This window comes from Phyllostomus hastatus, unplaced genomic scaffold, assembly GCF_019186645.2.
Source record: "Phyllostomus hastatus isolate PE091 unplaced genomic scaffold, TTU_PhHast_1.1 phas_scaffold_21, whole genome shotgun sequence".
In the NCBI taxonomy this organism is placed as follows: Eukaryota; Metazoa; Chordata; class Mammalia; order Chiroptera; family Phyllostomidae; genus Phyllostomus; species Phyllostomus hastatus.
The window spans coordinates 24576188-24597917 of record NW_025334017.1 but is presented as its reverse complement, the minus strand read 5'-3'; the positions used below and the strand labels follow the sequence as shown (position 1 = coordinate 24597917).

General features: G+C 41.7%; 1 protein-coding gene across 1 annotated transcript in view; it reads right to left on the bottom strand.

Annotated features, from left to right (window-relative positions):
• FZD6 (frizzled class receptor 6) overlaps window positions 1-7915 on the bottom strand; it is a 30668-nt gene extending 22753 nt beyond the window's left edge. Inside the window, exons 1-2 of the mRNA XM_045861401.1 lie at window positions 7638-7915; window positions 6306-6638 (exon numbers count right to left, since the gene is read on the bottom strand). Of these exons, the coding sequence (XP_045717357.1) occupies window positions 6306-6482 (177 nt within the window). The 5' untranslated portion in view covers window positions 6483-6638; window positions 7638-7915. The remainder of the gene's footprint in view (window positions 1-6305; window positions 6639-7637) is intronic.
• Window positions 7916-21730: the final 13815 nt, after the last annotated feature.

The following is a 21730-nucleotide window of genomic DNA, read 5'->3' as shown; positions in this document are numbered from 1 at the left end:
AAATAAAGTTTTATTGAAACACACCTATACTTATTTGTTTATATATTGTCTATGGCTGCTTTTTGCTGCCATTGCAGAGCTGAATAACTGTGACAGAGACTGTATGGTTTGCAAAGCCAAAATATTTATTATTTGGGTCTTTATGGAAGAAGTTTGCATTCCCTGCTCAAAACAAGTGGGTCTCAAAAATCAACATTCATAAGAAACACTTGCACAACTTGTTAAACTACAGTTCCTTGGGCTCTATCTTCATAGGTCATCATTCTCTAGGTTGGGATGGAGCCCACAAGCTTGCATTTCTAACAAGTTCTCAAGTGGCTGGTCTACAGAACTAAACTGTGAGAACTGCTGTTCTAAACCTCCTCATACGATCATCGATCGGCAATGACCGTAAGAGCTGTGAGGTCTGTAAACCGGGAGAGCCACCCATCGCACAAGATGAAAGCTGAGGCATAAAAGAGGAGAGAGATCTCTTGAATAATACAAAATTCCTGGAAGCTGAGAAAGCACGACATCAGATATTTCTTCAGCCCCTCATCCCAACACTGATTCAGAGTGAGCACTGGACATTCAACAGGGACCAGCAGAAGCCAAAGGCTGTAGGGTCGGGGATGTAAAACCCACTCTATTCTTTAGAGAAGCTATAAAACACTTTTTAAAAAAGGGAAAATCAAAGTATATGTAGTTAATAATTTAGTAGTTGTCTGGACTATAAACTTACGTACTAAAATACAATGTTTGAAAAAATCTGACATATAGTTTATAATACAATGGTCCAATCAAAAGATGAATTCTCTCACTCCATAAAAATAAATGTAAATGGTTAAAAATGAAATTGTTTAAATAAATTCTAACATACAAGTGACAAGCTAATATTGAAAAGAACAGAGGATGCCAACTACTATATTTTATTAGAACTCGGCTCAGGCAGAAAGTGGGCGATATGTACCACCTAAACATGCTAGAATGCGTCTTACTCAGACACCGCAGAAGACGAAGGTGGGAGGTGAGGGTCTGAGCTGTTCTTTTTGCTGGTTCATTAGGACAGGAAACAGCACCTTTTTCTTTAGATGCTCAGTAGATGCTCAGCCTCCACTGAGCATCTACTGTGCTCAGAGGCACTGTGCTGGGCATCAGGGATAGAAGTGAAAAAACCCACCTGTAGTTCGCAATCTAGTGAGAGAGCCATGTAAATAATTGCAACACAGTGTGCTAAGAATAAGAACAGTTGTATATACTGGGTTGAACAAATGTAGGTTTACAGTTGTGAGTATGTAAAACAGTTTTTTCTTGTATTATTACTTATTATTGTATTATTTGCCATATGAACTGTAAACCTACCTGTGCCCAATCCTGTACTAAGCACTACAGAGTGTAAAGAGTGAGCTGATTAAATAAGCGTGGGAGAAAGGTGAAAGAAGGCCTCACTAAGCACAGAGTTACTGCTTTCACTGAGCCCGGAAGAAGCTGAGCAGGTGAATATGGGTAGGTAGGGAGGCTGTGGAGATCAAACTATGTGCAAAGGCACAGAAGTGAGAGAGAATAACACAGATTTGAGCTCAGCAAACCGGCCGCTTTGGCTGAAGCAGAGTGTGTGCACTGGGAGGGAGGAGAGTCACATGTGTGCACTGGGTGGGAGGAGACTCTTCCTGCGTGAAGAATCATGTGGATGCTATGTTAGAGTCGGGTCTTTACTGTTTCAGCTTTAGGAAAACAGCGAAGAATTTAATCCCGAAGTGGACTGCGTGGATCTGCATTCTAGTAAAATCACTTTGGTCCCACAGAGAGGAGCAACTGAAGGCTAACGATTTTATTTTATTTATTTATTTTTTTTAAAGATTTTATTTATTTATTTTTAGTCAGAGGAGAAGGGAGTTAGAAAGGGAGGTAGAGAAACATCAAAGTGTGGTTGCCCCTCACATGCCCACCACCAGGGGCCTGGCCTGCAATCCAGGCATGTGTCCCGACCGGGAATCAAGCCAGCAACCCTTTGGTTCATAGGCAAGTGCTCAATCCATTGACCCACACCAGCCAGGGCATGATTTTATTTTTGATTGAAAAGTTCTAAGGAGACTTTGTATGCGTAGCACAGATGAGAGGGAAAATGGTAGAGCCACATAAAGGTAAAAAAAATACCCTCTCAGTTTAACTTTTGTCTAAATTTGCAAAGAAGCAGCAAAGACTAAAGGAACACATCATATTCTGAATCCTAGGAAATGTTTTCTTTTTATTCCCCAAGGTCAAGGGACAGAGGGTGAATAAGCCCTAGGTAAAGAAGCCACTGTGGTCCATGTTCACAAAGAGTGTCAAGCAGTGCTCGGACCTTTGAATGGGAGCTTCTTTGGGCTTCAGTTTCTTCACCTATAAAACAAAGGGTTCAGGTGTTCTTAGCCTGGGCTATGAATAGAAGTATATTTCAACGTAATTGGTTTCCTTTGTACTCCTACTCATTTCATCTAAACTTTAAAACATACTCTTATTCTGAGAAGGGTTAATGGCACAAAAGAGGTTAAGAAGCTCTACATGACACTTATGGTCACTTAGAACTCTCAAATTAGAGAATGTTGGACATTCAGCCCTGACTGGTGTGGTTCGCCTGGGCATTGTTCTGCAGAGTGAAAGGCTGTGGGATGATTTCTGGAGAGGGCACATCCCTACCTAGGTGCTGATTCCGTCCCTGGATGGTGTGCCTGCGAGAGGCGACAAATTGATGTTTCTCTCTCGTATCGATGTTTCTCTCCTTGTCTTTCTCCCTCCCTATCCCTCTGTCAAAAAATAAATAAATAAAATCTTTAACAAAAAAGAATTCTGGACATTCAATACAAGAACTAAAAGAGAATGCCACTGGCTAAGGATAAATAAGGATGGGGCAAAAAGAAAAGCACAATTCCATGGACCAAAAAGAATCAGACACAGGGATTTAAAGTCCCTCTCAGGCTGACATTATGCCTTCCCATCTCCCTTTCTTCTTTGTAGACTTAAGTGAATGCTGTACGGCTTTCTTTTTTTATATCCTTAGACCTTCTGAAGTATGACTTATTCAATAAAACTTAATAGTAAAAGCTATAAGGAAGCTTAGTGTACAAGGAAGAATATATAATGAAGATATCCTTACATAAAGGAGGTAAGAACAAAAATGCCTTCTTGATAATGTCCAGACACAAAACTACCTGGAAAAGAAGCTAGGTAAATAAAAATGAGTAATATTTTACACAGAAACAATTCGTTTTAAAAAGACATGTGTAGAACAAAAACTAGTTCTTACCATCTTATAATTATAGGCATTTATTAACAGGATGCATCTCTCCCCTAGGAGCCCTAAATGATCTATATTTATAAGGTTGATGTTGGCATTCAAACTTAAAAATGTATGTAACTAGTATACAGAAAAGGAACCAGATTTTTTAAAAAATTAAGAACACTACAAAACATGACTTATAAAACATATATTATCATTAGAGAAACTATCAATGAATGATATAATTATTCCTTGTTGGTATCCCCACTACATATTTTATTTTAATCAGATTAAAAAATCAAAATTGTTCTGAGTAATCAATAAAAGTCTCACTGCATCATCTGTTCAATGTTCAAAATGACCTCTTGCACTGGTTTGAAAGACCACGGAAAGATAACAATATAATTTGTAATGCCCCTTTAAAGTACAACAGCTTAGTAATTAAAAGCCCTCCTATTTTATACATGAGTCTACAGTGAGGTAGTCCAACAACTATTCAACCAAACAACAATGGAAGACTTTTGAAGCTGCAAAATCAAGTCTAATTAGTTTTTTAAGTAGTGTCTATATTAAAATTATAGAGGTTTCATTTCTTAGCAACAATCTGAGGGGAGAAAAACCTTTACCATTCTTGGACAGTTTTGCTGGAGGAAAACTACAAGAACACTGTCTTCTTTCCTTCATGAGACTTAGCAGCCTAACAGATCTGTACAGGAGGACAGGTTCCTGTCTCCACAGGGAACTCTTCCTTCCCACACCACCCTAGCAATCTGCGTGTCTCTGCACCAGAGGCAGATAACTAAGGTACCTAAGGCAATCTTTGGTGTCACTCTGTTCCCCAGTCCATATGTGGTTTCTTTTAAAAAGTATCTTATAAAGAATATTTACATGCCCCACCAAAAGGTCACTTTTTAGCAAAACACTACCTACAACCCCCAAATCTTCCAATAATTGATTTACTTCAGAAAACTGTGCCAAGTGAACATTACAACCACTTATGGAAATATACCATATTTTTGTTTCCTCTCCGACCCCTCCCCCACATACAGCAGTACAATGCAGCAAAGTGGGTTGCCCGGACCTGGTGAATACTTAAAGCTCCGCCCCTTACAATGTAACAGGTACGCCCAAAGAAATATGGCCCAAATGAAAGAACAGTTCAAAGCTCCAGAAAAAGAACTAAGCAATAAGAAGATAGACAACCTATCAGATGTCCAGTTCAAAACTCTGGTAATCAGGATGCTCACAGAAATGATTGAGTACGGATGCAAAATAGAGGAAAAAGTGAAGGCTATACAAGTGAAGTAAAGAAAATACACAGGGAACCAACAGTGAAGGGAAGGAAACCGGGACTCAGATCAATGATTTAGAACAGAAGGAAGAAATAAACATTCAACCAGAACAGAATGAAGAAAGAAGATTTCATAAAAATGAGGAGAGGCTTAGGAAACTCTGGGACATTAAACAATCCAACAACCAAATCATAGGGGTGCCAAAGGGAGAAGAGGGAGGGCAAGAAATTGAAAACATATTTGAAAACATAATGAAGGAGAACTTCCCCAATCTGGCAAAGAAAAAAGACTTCCAGGAAGTCCAGGAAGCTCAGAAAGTCCCAAAGAAGTTAGACCCAAGGAAGCACAAACCAAGGCACAATGTAATTAGATTACCCCAAGATTAAAGATAAGGAGAGAATCTTAAAAGCAGCAACAGAAAAGGAGACAGTTAACTACAAAGGAGTTTCCATAAGACTATCAGCTGATTTCTCAAAAGAAACCTTGCAGGCAAGAAGGAGCTGGAAAGAAGTATTCAAAGTCATGAAAGGCAAAGACCTACATCCAAGATTACTTTATCTAGCAAAGCTATCATTTAGAATGGAAGGGCAGATAAAGTGCTTCCCAGACAATGTAAAGTTAAAGGAATTCATCATCACCAAGCCCTTATTACATGAATTGTTAAAGGGACTTAACTAAGAAAAAGAAGGCCAAAACTCTGAACAGTAAAATGACAACAAATTCACAACTATCAACAACTGAACCTAAAAAACAAAAACAAAACAAACTAAGCAAACAACTAGAACAGGAACAGAACCACAGAAGTGGAGATCACATGGACAGTTATCAGCAGGGACGGTAGGGAGAATGGGGGAAAAGGTACAGGGAATAGAAACATAAATGGTAGGTACAAAATAGACAGGTTGAGGTTACGAATAGGAGATGTAGAAGCCAAAGAACTTGTATATATGATCCATGGACATGAACTAAGGGGAGGGGAATGCTGGAGGGAGGGAAGGTGCAGAGTGGGGATAAAGGAGAGAAAAAACATGGGACAACTATAATAGCATAATCAATAAAATATACTTAAAAATTAAAAACAAGGAAAATATACTGGATTTTGCTGTATATAATGTGCTCCCACTTATAATGTACAGCCATGTTTTTGGCCCAACCTTTCAGGAAAAAAATCTTTCATTTTAATTTTTTAATTCAATTTATTTATTTATATTTAGATACTTATTTTTTGTATTATAAAGGAATTTTAGCATTTATTTTTGAACATATTATGGTATAAGAAATTTTATGTACCAAATAATCACAAAAACAGACACAAGGTATTTCAGGTACTGCCCATGTATAATGCGCATGCTTATTTTTCCCTCAAAAATTTGGGCAAAAAAAGTGCACTTTACACACAGCAAAAGACAGTATGTCGTCTAGACAATACAGATTGTATGTCCAATGAATTAGGAAAAATTCGGAATTTGCATTATTAGAGGAACTGCCACAATTGATTCAGGAAAACAAAATATTTGCCAGGTACAAGATATTTCAAAATCATTAACAACCAAATATAAAACAAACACTGCATTAAGCAAATCCGCTAAACAGGGCCACAAGTGTATACAAAACAAATTCTTAGTGGGATTTAATTTTCAAAAAGATTTATTCGAAATATGACTTCTACACAACTGAAAGAATCCCTTACTGTCTTTAAAGAAAGTCACACTTATCATTGATTCCAGAACGGAGCATAAAATAGTTTTCGATACAGGCATAAAAGAACTACTCACCTCCATTTCCACAGCGGCAGTGTTCTGGTCATAATGACCCATCAGATTGGGGAAAAACGTCATGTTGTAGGTCATTTTCATACATCTGGGGACGACGACTGGCTCACAGGTGAAAAGGCTGTGCCCTCTGATGAGGGGTAGAAAAGCACATGTCCACAGAAATGGAAACATTTCCATTTTCTTCAAGTTCCTGCTTTTACCACATGGCTTGGATTAAATTGCTCTTTGCATTGTCAGATTTCCACCCGAAGGTAAAATGTTCAAACTTCTCATCTCATTATTTCACCATTTTAAAAGAAGTTCTTTTCCTGAAAATGAGCTCCGGGTCAATTACTGTAAAAACAACCAAGAGGCAGTTTTCAGCAACATTTGTCACAAATTCATACGAGGAAGTTCAAGTGCAGAGCTAAGACTTGCACCATAGGTCACCAACACTGGAAAAACGACGGCAAATTCCATCCTAGAGAGATACTCTTCCACCTGCCTGGGCCCAGACTGTTATCATTTGCAGAGGAAATCTCATCTGTAGGGAATAAATGACAGAAGGTCTGTGCAGCACGGAACACAGGCTAAAAGGGAGCACTGGATGAGTGAGATGGAGAAAAAAGTAATGCAGGGCGTGAGGAACAAGTTAAAAAGGGTTTACAGAACAATAAACTCTTAAGACTCTGCTGGACACCTTAGCATGTATAAGAACACTGGGTCCCGGGGAAAATCTTGAAGACCTAATGGGTTCTTAAGTGAATTCTTTAAAGACTAAGAGGCAGTTTTTGTGGCAGTGGTCCAAGGGTCTAATGCTTTTTCGTTTTTTTTTTTTTAAAGGGCGACTCCCAGGACTCCTACCTGCGGAGGAGCGAAACTAGCTTTCATGAGCTGGGGAGCAGTGGTCCCAGGGAGAGGGGAAATGGGCAGCTCTGGTCCCGGAGGGCGACGGCAAGTCTCTGGGAGGGAGACTGCGGGCCCCGGGGCACGACTGACCGCATCCCCCCCCCCCACCCCGCCCCCCGCCGAAACACACGCCCGAGCCCCAGCTCCCAGGGCCCGCGCCCGGGCACCTGCCCCCGGCCTGCAGCCAGGCGCGGCGTCCCCGGGCCCGCGCCGACTCGGCGTCGCCTTCCAGGAGCTGGCCCCGACTTCCTCGAAAACTTCGCCCGCGCGTACCGTCCCGCCGCCCGCCTCGGCGCTGTCCTCCCCGCACCTGCCGCTCCGCGCGCGCCCCCGCTCCTCCCCGCGCCGCTGGGGGCGCGCCCCGACCACCCCGGCCGCCCGGGACTCGCCGCCCGCGGCCGCCCCCACCTCCGCCCGCCCCGGTGCGCGTCCACGGAGCCTCACCTCGGGCGAGGGTCGAAGGCAGCTCTTCCTCCCCGTCCCCGTCCCCGTCCAGCCCGCCGGACACCCGCGACCGGAGCCCGCTCCGGGCTGGTCCCGGACGCCAGCCGCCCCGGAGCCGCACGGGGAGCGAGAGCTGAGCGATCCCGCGAGACTGCGCCACCGGGCCGGCGGGCAGGTCCGGGCTCGTGGCGGCGGCGGCGGCGGCGGCGGCGGCGCTGTCGGGCCTGGCCCTCCGCCCGAGCTCCGCCCGCACCCCGCCGGCCGGCCGGGCTCTGGGCGGGCCAGGGCTGGGCCGGGGTGAGCGGTGTCGGGGTGCCCCTGGCTCCTGGCCGTCCGTTGCGGCACCTGAACCACCCGGCTGCGTCCCAACTCGCTGTGCCGTCCAGAGGGGTTCAGCCTAGCAGCACTTGTGGAAGCTCTTGGCGATGCCCCAAATAAAGCACGCCTTTTAAAAAAGTACTTCATTTTGGATTTCAGAAGCTAAGACTTTTTTAAAATTTTAATTTTTCAATTACAGTTGACATTCAGTATTATATTAACTGAAGGCGTATATGGCTTAGTGGGTAGACGATCATATACTTTACCAAGTCATCTCCCCCCAGTATTTCCAGTGCACACCTGGCACTGTACATGGTTATTACAGTATTATTCACTGTATTCCCTACGCCGTATCCCCATGACTGTTTTGTAACTACTAATTTGTACATCTTAATCCCTTCACTTTTTTCACTCTGTCCGCCAACCCTTCTTTCCTCTGGCAAGCCATCAGTCTGTTCTCTTTGTTTCTGGGTTTTGTGTGTATTTTGTTCTTTAGATTGCACACATAAGTGAAGTCATATGATACCTGACTTTCTCTGGCTGACTTCACTTAACATAATACCTTCTAGGTCCATCCATGCTGTTACAAATGATAAGATTTCATTCCTTTTATGGCAGTAATATTCCATTCTATATATGATATTCCACAACTGTTTTGATCCACTCTTCGATTGATGGGCACTTGGGTTGCTTCTATATCTCAGGAGCCAAGATTTTTAAACAGGGCCGATTTGTTTTGTAAAGTCAATTGCCTAAGTGATCAGAGCTGGAAACTAAGTAACTTCCTGGATAACCCTACTAAAAAAAAGCTTGTGTTAATTCCAGGAATCTGGTCATGAACTCCATGCATAGGTGGCAATAGAATTCCAGCCTGGGCAGGTCCTACAGTTTTATTGATTCAAAATCATAATAGAAAGTTGAACTGCTTTAAAAGTTAACCTAGTTTTCAGTACCAACTATGACACCCACAAGCTCATGTGCTCAGCTTAGTCATCTCTCCTGCCCTCCTAACACCTAACAAACAGAGCTTTCTACTGTCTCCCTAGTTTTGTCTTTTCCAGAATGTCATAAAGTTGGAATCATACAGATGTAGCCTTTTCAGGCTGGCCTCTTTCGCTTAGTAATATTCTTCCGTTTCTTCGCATGGCTTGATAGCTCATTTCCTTTCAGCTCTGAAAACTATTCCCTTGTCTGGGTGTACCACTGTTTATGCAACCCCGCTCCCCCCGACCAAAGGACATCTTGGTTAGCCCAGGTTTTGGAAATTATGAATGAAACTACTGTAAACATCTGTGTGTAGGTTTTGTGTGGACATAAATTCTCAACTTTTGGGGGTAAATACCAAGGAGTACTATTGCTGGATCCTATGGTAACAGTATATTTAATTCTATAAGAAACTACCAAACTGTCTTCCAAAGTGACTACCATTTTGCATTCCCACCAGCAATGTTTGAGGGATCTGGTTGCTTCACATCATTGTCAGCATTTGATGTTGTCAATGTTCCAGATTTTGGCCATTCTAATAGGTGGGTAATGGTATCTCATTGTTGTTTTAATTTGCATTTCCCTGATGACGTATGATGTGAGCATTCTTTCATGTGCTTATTTAGCATCTGTATATCTCCTTTGATGAGAGGTCTGTTAAGGTATTTGGACTATTTTTTAATCAGGTTATTTGTTTTCTTATGGTGGAGTTTTAAGAGTCCTTTGTATATTTTGGATAATAATCTTTTATCAGATATCTATGTTTTGAAAATATTTTCTCTCAGTCTGCGGTTTATCTCCTAATTTTCCTGACATTATCTTTTGCAGAAGTTTTAGATTTTAATGAAGTCCAGCTTACCAATTATTTCTTTCATTGATCGTGCCTTAGGTATTACATCTGAAAAGTCATCACCAAACCCAAGGACTTTTAGATTTCTTCTTATTTTATTTTCCAGGAGTTTTAAAGTTTTATATTTTACAGTCAGGTCTGTCATCAATTTTGAGTTAACTTGTATGAAGGGTGTAAGGTTTATAACCAGATTCACTTTTTGCATGTGGAGGCTCAGTTGTTCCAGCACTGTTTGTTGAAAAAGAAAATATTGCCTTAGCTCCTTTGTCAAAGATGAATTGATTTTATTTAACGGGTCTATTTTGGGGCTCTCTATTCTGTTCCACTGATCTATTTGTCTATCCTTTTGCCAATAACACAGTGACTTGGTTACCATAGCTTTACAGTCAGTAAGTTTTGAAATTGGGTAGCATCAGTCTCTAACTTTGTTTTTCAATATTGTGTTGCTATTCTGGGTCTTTTTCTTCTCTGTATAAACTTCAGATTCTATTTGTTGATATTCACAAAATAACATGCTGGGATTTTGATTGCGATTGCATTGAATCTATACATCAAGTTGGGAAGCACTGACATTTTAGCAATATTGAGTCTTCCTATCCATGAAAATTGAGTATCCCACCATTTATTTAGATCCCCTTTGATTTCTTTCAACAGAGTTTTGTAGTTTTCCTCATGTAGATCTTAATGTATTTTGTTAGATTTATACCTAAGTATTCCATTTGGAGGGTGTTATGTAAATGGTTCTGTGAGGGTGTTTTGAGTATATTTTTCCCAGTTGGTATTATGGTTTTTTTCCTCCACCCATCACCATTTATCTCCCCTATATTCTCCTACACCTCTCCCCGCTACCCCCCTCTCCCTGGCAATTACCACACTGTTGTCCATGAGTTCTTTCTCTCTCTTTCTCTCTCTCTCTCTCTCTGCTCTGTCCCTCCAGGTGTTACATTTTTAACTCCAAATTCCACTTGCTCATGACTGGCATATAGGATGTTAACCTTGTATTCTGCAACCTTGCCATGATCACATTAGTTCCAGAAGTTTTTCTATGTCTCCAATATTGAGAGCAGCAAATTGCTGCTTAAATCTCTGACAGATCTGAGAGTGTTTGCTTTTCGGTTTATTCAGCCTTTTACTTGTTAGGATGGAATGATGGCTTCTATGTTCTTTACATGTCAGGACAGAAATTCCAATTCTTCATTTTCTAAAATAAATGTTACTTTAAGAATTTGATTGACAATTCCAATTGCTTTGTCTTAGCAGAACAAAGTTTCTCCAAGTTAAAATTTGGCGTTATTGTTAATAGAACACTGATTATACTAATACTTTGATTATAACAATATTATTAAGTGATTTTGCTAAAACAAAAGGAAGAAAATAAATTTTATGTAGTACATATATAATTTTTTTAACTTTTTAAAAATTTTTATTTATTTATTTTTAGTGAGAGGGAAAACATGGAGAAAGAGAGAGAGAAACATTAATGTGTGGTTGCCTCTCATGCACCCCCTAACCCCACCCCGGCACCAGGGACCTGACCAACAACCTAGGCATGTGCCCTGACTGGGAATTGAACCAGTGACCTTTTGGTTCACAGGCCAGCACTCAATCCACTGAGCCACACCAACCAGTGTTGGAAACCGTCCTGCCTGGTTTCAGAAGCTGTAAGTGCACTGACAGGTGAAAAGGCCCCATGGCTAGGGGACCTTGGGACCATAAGCAGCTAAGGAGACAAAATTTATCCTCCTGGCAGGGGCGCAGCCTCTACCCCCTTTACTTCACCCTGCTTGGCCCCTGGAGCATGGCTGGATAGTCAATGACAGGTAAGATTCCTCAAGAAAGGAACAACCTAAGACAGGCATGGTCGCAGAAAAGGGCCATCAGGGAAAGACTTAGGGGATTGTGGAGGAGGGACAAAAAATCCTCACCCTCAGCTTTATCATAGCCTGAGTCCTCATTCTATCTGTAAAAAGTCTCCTAATCTCTTGGCTGCCTTGCTTCCCCTCCCTGATTCAGGCCTGAAACAATGCGGAAGGGGGGTGCAGCCCTGTGCCAGAACCGGCAGTTCCCGGCATGGGTTATCAGGCCTAAGAAAGAATGCATAAAGTCTGTGAAACCTGCTTTGCTAAGAATGTCCTCAGTTTAAATGTTAAGAGTCCAAGCACAAAATAAGTTTGTTTCCCAAGGTTTTATAGCCAATTGGCATCATCCTGTCTACCAGACCCTGACTCGAAAGGACCCCCCATGATCCCAGAAATGTTATCTGTAAACCATACCTCCTTTCTTTAATGTGCATCCCTATGCAAGCTAAACTCAATAAAAGCCCATTGAGAGAGAGGCTTGACACCTTTCTCCTCTGAGAGACTGGTCAGCCTTTCTTCCCCAAGCACTCTTGGTAGAATTATTCTCATCCATGGTGGCAAGGGTGTTCTGCAGGCGGAGCCCCTCCACAAGCTAGTGCTAAATATATAATTTTTAAATTGTGTAAGTTTTTATTTTGTTGTTTATCTAAACATCTCCAGCTTATCAACAGGCTATGTGACCATATATTAATATTTAAATGTACTCATCTTTGATAGTTTGCCCATACTCACTAAAATATAGATTTATACATGAAAAAAATTTCATCTTAGGATAAAGGTAGGAGGATAGGACATATTTTATTTAACAGTTCATCAACTTGATTTAGGACTTTTAACTAAGTAGACATAAGGCATGGTGTCCTCCTTCATACTCCGGCCTGAAGTCTGCAGTCACACGTAGGCAACCTGCTTGTGACCACTGGCCTGATGGCCAGGCATCAGTTAGTGGCTTGGGGAGCCAACAGCTGGAGGGAAGCTGAGCTGACCAGAGGCACACACAAGAACCAAAGGAAAGAGAGGAACCTGGTTGCATGGGCCAAGAGTTCAGAAGTTCCCTCCTGAACTTCTCTCCCAAACTCTGCTTTGTCTAGCCCTTGAAAGCTTTACCCATGCCTCTAGCTCCTGCAAGTGACATGTGTGAATTTTATGGTTTATTGACTTAATTTAGGGGAGTCTGGGAACACAACATAGAGGATGGCCTCTACTTAAAAACTTCCACTTGAAGTACATTACCTGTCGCTCCCTGCTCTGAAAGCTAATTGCTGCCCTGTTTGCAGCATAGCAATTAACCTTTGGCTGTGGTTGTATCCATTATGGCTGGCCAAAAATAATACACCTTCTAATTACTACCTCCAGTATTACTGGAAAATAAAAATTTCAGTAACATGACACTGCAGGAAAGAGCCACATATTTTAGTGACAGTTTGATGTATAAGATTGCCTCTTTGGAGCTCTGCTATTGTCATTTGCGAATAGATTCACAATCTGTAAAGAAAAACAGCTTCAGCTTTGCTAATGCTTTGAGCTATGTTTTGGGTCTGTGAGTATACCTTTCTTGATTTTGTTGCTAGTGCCTTCAATCTACTTTCTGGTCATCTTTAATATTTAATATCTTACCCTTTTTTTCTAGCAGAGTAGCCATATTAAGTTGAATATTAGAAATGGTATTTTCCCTAAAGCCTTTAGCAACTAGAGAAAGGCTTTTGCCTCAAATTTACTGGTTTAAATAACTAAATTAATTTCTTTTCACATGCAAAACCAACTTGACACCTAATTGTGCATTAGGGGCTGCTAATGACTATATGAGATTTGTTTAAATTGCCTTAAAAACAAATAGGGTAAGGTGAAAGTGAAGGAAACTATGGAATTAAATTTTAGAGGAAGTGGAATTAAAGAAATATTACTATTTTTGCAGTTCAGTAAAAAAAACTTTATAGAGGGAGTAGAGTTTTTGAGAGACTGGGTGTTCCAGACATGGTGTGTGGATTGGGAGGCAGTTTAGGGAGATAGCTCAGTACATTGGGTCTCGTGTGTTTTCACCTGAAGACAGAGGTAGATTCATCATGAAGCTAAAGAAGTTTAAGCTTCAGGAACCTGTCCAGAGCTCTGTGTAATTTTACCTTTGAACTGTTACATTATTTTTCTTAAAAAAGAATTCCTAAAATTACATAAGATTTGAGAACCTCACAATCAGAATTCTTCTCTCGAAAGGAGCAAAATGGTGTAATAGAGACCAGGGAAACAGAGTAACTCAGGTGGATTTTGAGGCAGTTAAAAACTATTAAAAGAATTGAATTGATTTTCTCTAGGAAAGAGTGAATGGCGGTAGGAGAGGCCGCTGACCTATGTTCTTATCAACAACAAATCTTGCAGAACAGGCTAACTTTTCTTTGTATAGCTTTGACAAAACTTGAACATTTATTTATTTCTTTGAAGGTAAGTGGAGCGCTGGTCAGTATATGCACTGCTTGCAAGGTCTTTATTGCAGAAATGTTCACACCAGGGGAAACCCTGCCAGCCTTTGTCCCTCCAATTCCACAATTCTCCCTTACTGCCAATGGGAGAGTTCAGGAAAAGACGAAAGTCTCTACACTGCTCTCTCTGACCCTTCACCTTTTCTAGTAATGATGAGGAGTTTTTTTTTTCTATCATCAGGAAGTTTTCTTCATCATCCTCTCACATGGCCTGAATTTCCAGCCCCTCACCCGACTGCCACATATGAAAATAGCATTCACCTTCAAGGTGGATTCAGACTCCAAATAAATCTACTAATGAACAGCTAGAACCACAATAAAAACTTGGGTCGACTGTTTTCTCTTTTAAAGTATGATTTTGGATGATCACTTTCATTTTTAACTTTAAGATATGTCTTTTGCTTAAATCACTATACCTTTGTTCAAATGGAATAGATTATAATCTTAAGTGTTATGTCAAAAAGAGAAATGATTTAAATAGGAATTTTATGAGTAAAATATTTCCATTTCAGTAAAACCTCTGGAAAAAAAACAAACATTGATTTTAACTGGATAGAGAAATTCAGTATAGCAAAAATGACAATAAGAGCATCGCATGGGCAGTTCAGCAGCTATAGGCAGCTGAGAGTGGACCAGCAACTCTCCGGGCTCTCTACAGCTGCAAGACAGACATGAAAGTGACAGGATGTTTTCCTAAATAGATTTTAATGGGTTAAAAATGGCAACACAGTTGGCAGGTCTAGGTTTGAGTGTGAGACACCAGGATGTGGTAGGAAGGACAGAGATGGAGAGGGGAGATAAAAGATATATATATTTCCAAGGAGGTATAAGAAAGTGTGACATTATACTTTCTGTGTGGCTGGTGGGAATAAATAGCATCTAAGGCCTCAGAGGGTGATACGCAGAGGGGACTCTTACTTATTAAGAATATATTACTTTTATAAAAACATTTTGAAAGAGAATAGAAAAAATCTCACATTGTAGTACATGCATAACAACAAAGGACAAAAATGAAACGAAAACACGAGGCTGAAAACAGCAATGAGATAGAACCGCACACCTGTTAGGAAGGTCTGTTCCAGAACACTGGCAACACCAGGTGCTGGCCAGGGCGCGGAGCCACAGGGGCTCCTACGCAGTGTTGGTGGTGAAGTAGGATGGTACAGTCACTTTGGAAGACAGTGTGGCCGTTTTTTACAAAATTAAACATACCTACCATATACTAGCATGAAATCCAACAAAAAAAATATCATTCAGTACCAAAAAGAAATGAGCTATCAGGCCATGAAAAACCATGAAGGAAACTTAAGTGAATATTACTAACTGAAAGAAACCACTCTGAAAGGGCTACATGCTGTATGATTCTGACTATACAACATCTGGGAAAAGGCAACTCTATGGAGACGGTAAAAACATCAGTGGTTGCCAGGGCTGGGGGGAGAGAGGGATGAATGGGTGGAGCACAGAGGATCTTTAAGGCAGTGAAACTATTCTGCATAATACGGTAATGGTTGGTACACGTCAAAATCCACAGAATGTGCACCAAGAGTAAACCCTAACGTAAACTATGGACTCTGGGCGATAGTGAGCTGTCAGTGTAGGTTCCCCAGTTGTAACAAAGATACCACGCTCGTCTGGGGTGGTAATAGTGGGAGAGGCTGCGTGTCTCTGAGGGCAGGGATGTGTATGGGAACTTGGTCCTTCCACTCGATTTTGCTGTGAACCTAAAGCTGCTTTGAAATATGAAGTCCGTTAAAAAAAAAAAAAAGAGTTCCATGAAACTTCCCGGAACAAGACTTGACATTTTGCTTTTGAGAGCCTGATGGTTGACTTAAAGAGGTGGGGGAAGTAAGGGGTCCCTATCAGGAACTTGAAAAAGCTATAGGTCAAAAGGAGGTGAGATTACAGGAATGCTTAAAATAATTACACAAATAGGCAAAATAAAAGGAAGGTCTGTAAGCAGATACACAGGCATTTATACTATTCTGCCTAGAGTCAGTGGCCAATCCCTAGCAGCAGGATAGTGGTGGGGCAATGGGGATTCCCACTAATTCCTACCGTGTGGGGGGTGATGTGGGCAGTGCCGCACCTGGGCTGCTAGAGGTGTCAGAAAAAAAAACCCACAATGGTAGAGAAATAAGAGTAGTGATGCTGCCTGCCCTGGTGGAGAAATTAGACTAGGCAGAGGAAATTTCTAGAAAAATGTGTATGTCTTGGTCAAGTTTCCTTCAGTTTGGCAACTGGAGTTCCCATTTAACAGATCTTTTAACAGAGAGCTGTACAGGGTGGGGCAAAAGTAGGTTTATAGTTGTCCACGTGGAAAGTAATACAATAATTAATAAATGATAACAAAAGAGTAAACTGTGTTTCATGTACTAACAACCGTGAACCTGCCTTTGCCCCACCCTGCATATGACCAGACTGCAGAAAATGCTGGAATGGGTGGGCTTCTTGGCTTTTCTCCTGTGGGGCTGGTTTAACTCCGGGCGAAGTGTTGGCAGTTCATTGTTGTCAACAAGAAAACCAGCAGGGAAGCTGCATCAGACACCAGAGAGACAAACCCATCTGAGACATGAGGCAGGATCATCAGATCTGCTTTAAATAAACAACTTTAGCTTGCATTTGATTCTCTACTTAACCCTTTTGCATTAGCCCATCTCATATATTTTTCTAAAACTAACTTATACACATTTCTTTTTCTAGACAGGATGGAAACTCTCATACTGGCAAATTGATTCTCTTTTGGAAAATAAGTTGTTATTTTGTAATTGCTCTCATACTTTTTGGTAAAGAATCTTTTAAAACATTTCTCTTTATCATGGTTTTTAGCTTCAAGTATAATAGTTCCTTAGCAACAGGACGTAGGAAAACGTACTCTGAAGTGGGAAAGGCCTGGACAATGACACCTCGGACTTTGTGAAGAGAGCCTGGTGAAAGGCATTGTGGGAATACTTACCACTACCAGGTTCTGTGACAGTAAGTGTAGTCCCTGCAGACATTCTTCCCGTTATGTCAGACAACAGAGGCGGTGCAATGCGGCAAACAGCAAGGGCTGTAGCTTTAGACTTTCTGGGTTCAAAACCTGGGCTGGACATTTACTAAGCTCCGTACCATGGGTAAGTTCCTTCAGTTCTCTACCATTATTTCTATATCTGTCAAATCAGTTCAATAATAATGATAATAGTAATAATAATAATAATACATTTCTCACTGGTTGTTGTGAGGCTTAAGAATTAATTTACATAAAGCATTAAAACTATTGTCTGGCAAGTATTAAGATGCCAAATTCACATTGTCTCCTAAGTCCTCTGGGAAGGGTCTTGGGGGCCGTCTGGAACGCAGGTGGGTGATGGTGGCATGACCCATTCCGACTGGACATCTTCCCTTCATCTCAGTTGGTGTTTCTGAGGTTCACACAGCGACCATTTCCTATTGCCCCTGAGTGTGCAGGCTAACTGGGTGGTTTCCAGGGCTCAGCTATACTCTCTCCTGCATCCATGGTCAGCTACAGCCCAGCCAGGTGCCTGGCTAGTGGCTGGGCGCTTCTCTTCTCCATATCGTCTGGCATGCGCCAGCAGGAGAACCTGGCAGGGCTTTTCCACGAGGGTTTCTGGAAAGAGTGAAACTATGCAAGGCCTTCTGAGACCTAGGCTCAGAACTGGCATAATATCGCTTCTGTTGCACTATTTTGGATAACATGAATGACAAGACTGACTCAGATTCAAGGGGCAGGAAGATGCCATCTCTCAATGGAAGGCACTTCAAGGTCATCTTGCAAAGGGAAAATATGGGAAGGGAACAACTGCAGCCATTTTTGTAAACAATCTTCTACACCACCCAATTTAATAGTTTCTTTTACAGCACTCCCAGCAGGTGGTCCTATGGCTGGAACACCTTCAGAGGTGGGCAGGTCACTGTCTTACAAGACAGCTCTCACTGTCGCAGTGTTCTTTATTACAATTCCTCTAAATGACATCGAACCTCACAGAACTGTTGAACCATAGAAATGAAGGTGATCCAGGCAGTGAACTTTCTGAAGGCAGATTCCTGTACAGGAAGCCACAGGAAGCTTGCAATTTCCAGTGATTTGTCCCAATTCTACCTTTTGGAGCAAAACAAAACATTATGCTTTTAAGAGCATCTAATCAAAGCCTACTTGATAATAGGCACAGACTCCATTCTAGCTCCCATTTATTTATTTTTCTGTTCATTTATTCATTTATTCTATATCTATGAACTAGATTCCATGGTCCAGACTCTCATCTAAGATGAATAAGAACATGGTATTTCAAGTCACTTAGATTTAACTCTAAGTTTTATTTTAACCACCTGCCAACTGTGTGACTTGGGAAAGTAATTTCTCTAATTCTCAGTGTCCTCATCTGAAAAATGGGTACACAATGATCCCCATTATATGTCCGTACCAAAATAGGTATGTAATCACTTCACAGGGTGGTTGTGATAATTACATGAAATAACACATACCAAGTGCCTGGCCTTTAGCAGACACTCAGTTAGTGGTGGCTACGGCCATCACTAACATTATGAATGACTGGTTGCTGCCCTGGGTATGGTCCCTGGGACCTCACCGTCTCCCTGGGTGCTGAATTACTCCTCATGTCTTGGCTGCGCTTCCTTCTTTAGAACAAGCAACATCCTACGTAGACAATACAGTGTTGTGGAGCAGTTTGCAGAGGGACCTTTGCAGTCAGACACACCTGGGGTTGAACCCTGGCTCAGCCACTTACTGACTCCGTGACTCACACTCTCAAAATCTCAGTTTACCTATCTGCAAAATGAGAAGAAGAATAGTTCCTAGGTTTGGTATGAGGATTAAATGAGAGACTGTACCTACAATAAAACCCTTTGCGTGGGGCCTGATGTTTAGCAAGTCCCTCCGCTGCCCATTCTCAACCGAATGGAAGCTGTGAAGTGTATGGGACACATTTCACGGTGGGTAGCATGGTGTCGTGGAAAGGATAAGAGAGAACTTGGGTCAAGTCGCTCCAGTTCTTCAGTCTCCGCTCAGTGTTTAAGGAGGGGATGTGGATTCCGCGGTCCCCAGGAGGGCTCCGGTAGCCCGTGATTCACTTCCTCCAGGTGGTTCTCTTACTCCTATTACTAGTACTAGAATTCTGTAGGAGTGTTGGGTGACTGCAGAGAGTGCCAGGAAAAGGAATTTCAAAGTTATCCTAGGATTAAATGGTCTCACATTGTGGGAGTCTCGGGTCCCCAAGAATGTGCCAGGCCACCCTCTTCGTGACAATCAAGGATGATAGGGTAGAAAGCCAAACAGAGAAATTGCCCTCTTTTGTCCAGGCATCCTGCCAGGAGTTTCCTATGGTGCTTAGAATGTGGGCGCCACAGCAGCTGGGACTCGGGGGACCAGCAACTAGGTAGAGTCTGTGTTGGAGAGCAGTAATAGCGCTGTCAAATGTTACAGGGAAATGCGTAACAAGTTTGACTGCTTTTCTTACATTTCCCTTCCTGTGTGCTCTAAACTGTAGAAAAACAGTTTGACTACCTCTTCATCTGCATCTTTGCAAGTGCTTTCTTGTGGTTTTTCTACTTTTACAGTCTCCCGTGTGAAATCACTGGAAGTTAAAAGACAGCACTAATGACCAGGAGCTGATTTCCTGTCACTGGCTTAAATATCGTTCAAGGTAGAAGAGAAGATTGCAGCAAATTACTTACTTCCATTTTTCTAGAACCTTAGAGTGCATTAACAAAAATTAATCTAAGCCCTGGCAAATGATGGCCTTAAAGAAAACCCTCCCAAGACACAAGGATAGATCTAATATAAAAGGGAGAGGGTGGCAGAACCACGGTGGGACCGTGATCACTTTTTCTTACTTAATATAAGGAGCTCTCACTGGTGTTGATAGCATATCCGCAGGAAACACATCACAGCAATGCCTGACTCTGGCTGGCGTGGGGGAAGGGCCTGATGTGCCCATGGTCATGCTCTCACATAATGCCAAGAGCAGCTCACTGCAGCTGCACGCAGGTTAACTCATTGCTGGGTTGGCTTCCATTAAGGACTCCACATTCCTTTTGTATTTACCCTTTCTTCAAAAGGCCCTCTAGTGAGTTATCTAAGAAATGGGCCATGTGTAACAATGTAGCTGACCCATGAGAAAAAACTTTTTACCCCCACCCTAGAACTGTGTCATGCCCAGGTGTGTCTCATTAACGCTGTTTCTGGCTTGAATCCAGACTTGACGTTCTCAGTTGGAATCCTGTTCTCCAAGCAGCTGACAAAATGTAGGCCATATCAGCATTTCTGGTGTAAAAAAAAGTATCCAGATGCTAGTTTGCTCCCCTAACCCACCAAATAAGCAGAAGAAATTGTGGGAGAGAGAGCTAGTTCGTGCACAAAATATTTCAAAATAAATTGAGCTTTGTGATGTATTATAATTCTTATTAAACATTTATAAATCTTATCTTTAAGAATATGATAAGGAGAATCAGGCAAAAACATACTGTGCAATGTGTTACGGTCGAAGCTTCCTAGCATATCAGAGTTGCATCAGAAATTCCCCCCTGGGAACAGAACAGTAGGCGGCAAGAAGACTTACCGGGTTTGACAAACACTATGGGGCCGTGGGCCACGGCTGCTGCTAGACAGCGGGTGGCAGCTGTGGCCACAGTGGGCACAAGTGGCATGTCAGCGGTTCTGGAAACAACAGTGAGTCTCAGTGGTGACAGAGCAGAATGCCTGGCAGGTCTGGTAACATCACCTTCCTTTTTCCTTTTTCTTTTTCTCTAACCTTGGGGTGGTAGCAAATTCCTGCAGTTACTAAGCTCTCAGTTATCCCACTGTCCCCCTTTTGCTCCATCAGCCCTTCCACACTTACGTAACTATCCTCTCCATTAAAGCCCCTTTTTGAAATACCTGGAGTGTTTCTGAATCATCTCTGATTATGAGTCTAAGCTCTTAACCAGTAAGGGGTGGTGGAAAGGAAATGAGGAGTTAGAATTCAGCCAAAAGCAGAGTGATAATTATCTAGACCAAAACTAGAGTGAATATTAACTACAGTTAGTGCCTAAACAAAATAATTAGGGAACAAAAGAGAGAGCTGTTTTCCTATGATTAGGCGTTATCACTCACATAATTCAAAAAAACATTTTAAAAAATTTCTGGTTATAGATCTCTACTCTTAACCTCAATTTTTGTTTACCAACATAAAACCAGATTTCTTAGGAATGCCAAAACAATTAACTAGGCTAATTCTATGATCAATCAGTTGATCTCAATCCAAATAACAATGACAACTTATACATACTCTACTAAACACATTCGAAGTTACACTATTCACTAACGGTTAAAGGGACTTGATATACTGAGGAAGGGGGAAGATCCTGGAATGCGAAGTCTCCTCTTATTTGCTCCAGAAAACCTTTTCAAAACAGGAAGAAATTTGATCACTCACTCCCTACTTACTCATGTTCCTCCCTCCACCAACCCTGGGTCAGGGAAGAAAAAGTAAAGGAGGGTGAGGAAGGACTTCCAAAATCATGGGACAGGAGGCTCGGTGAACCCTTTCTCCAGCGTAACAGCCGTGTAGCTGGTGATGTGACCCCTAGCTGCTCACAGCAATAACCTGA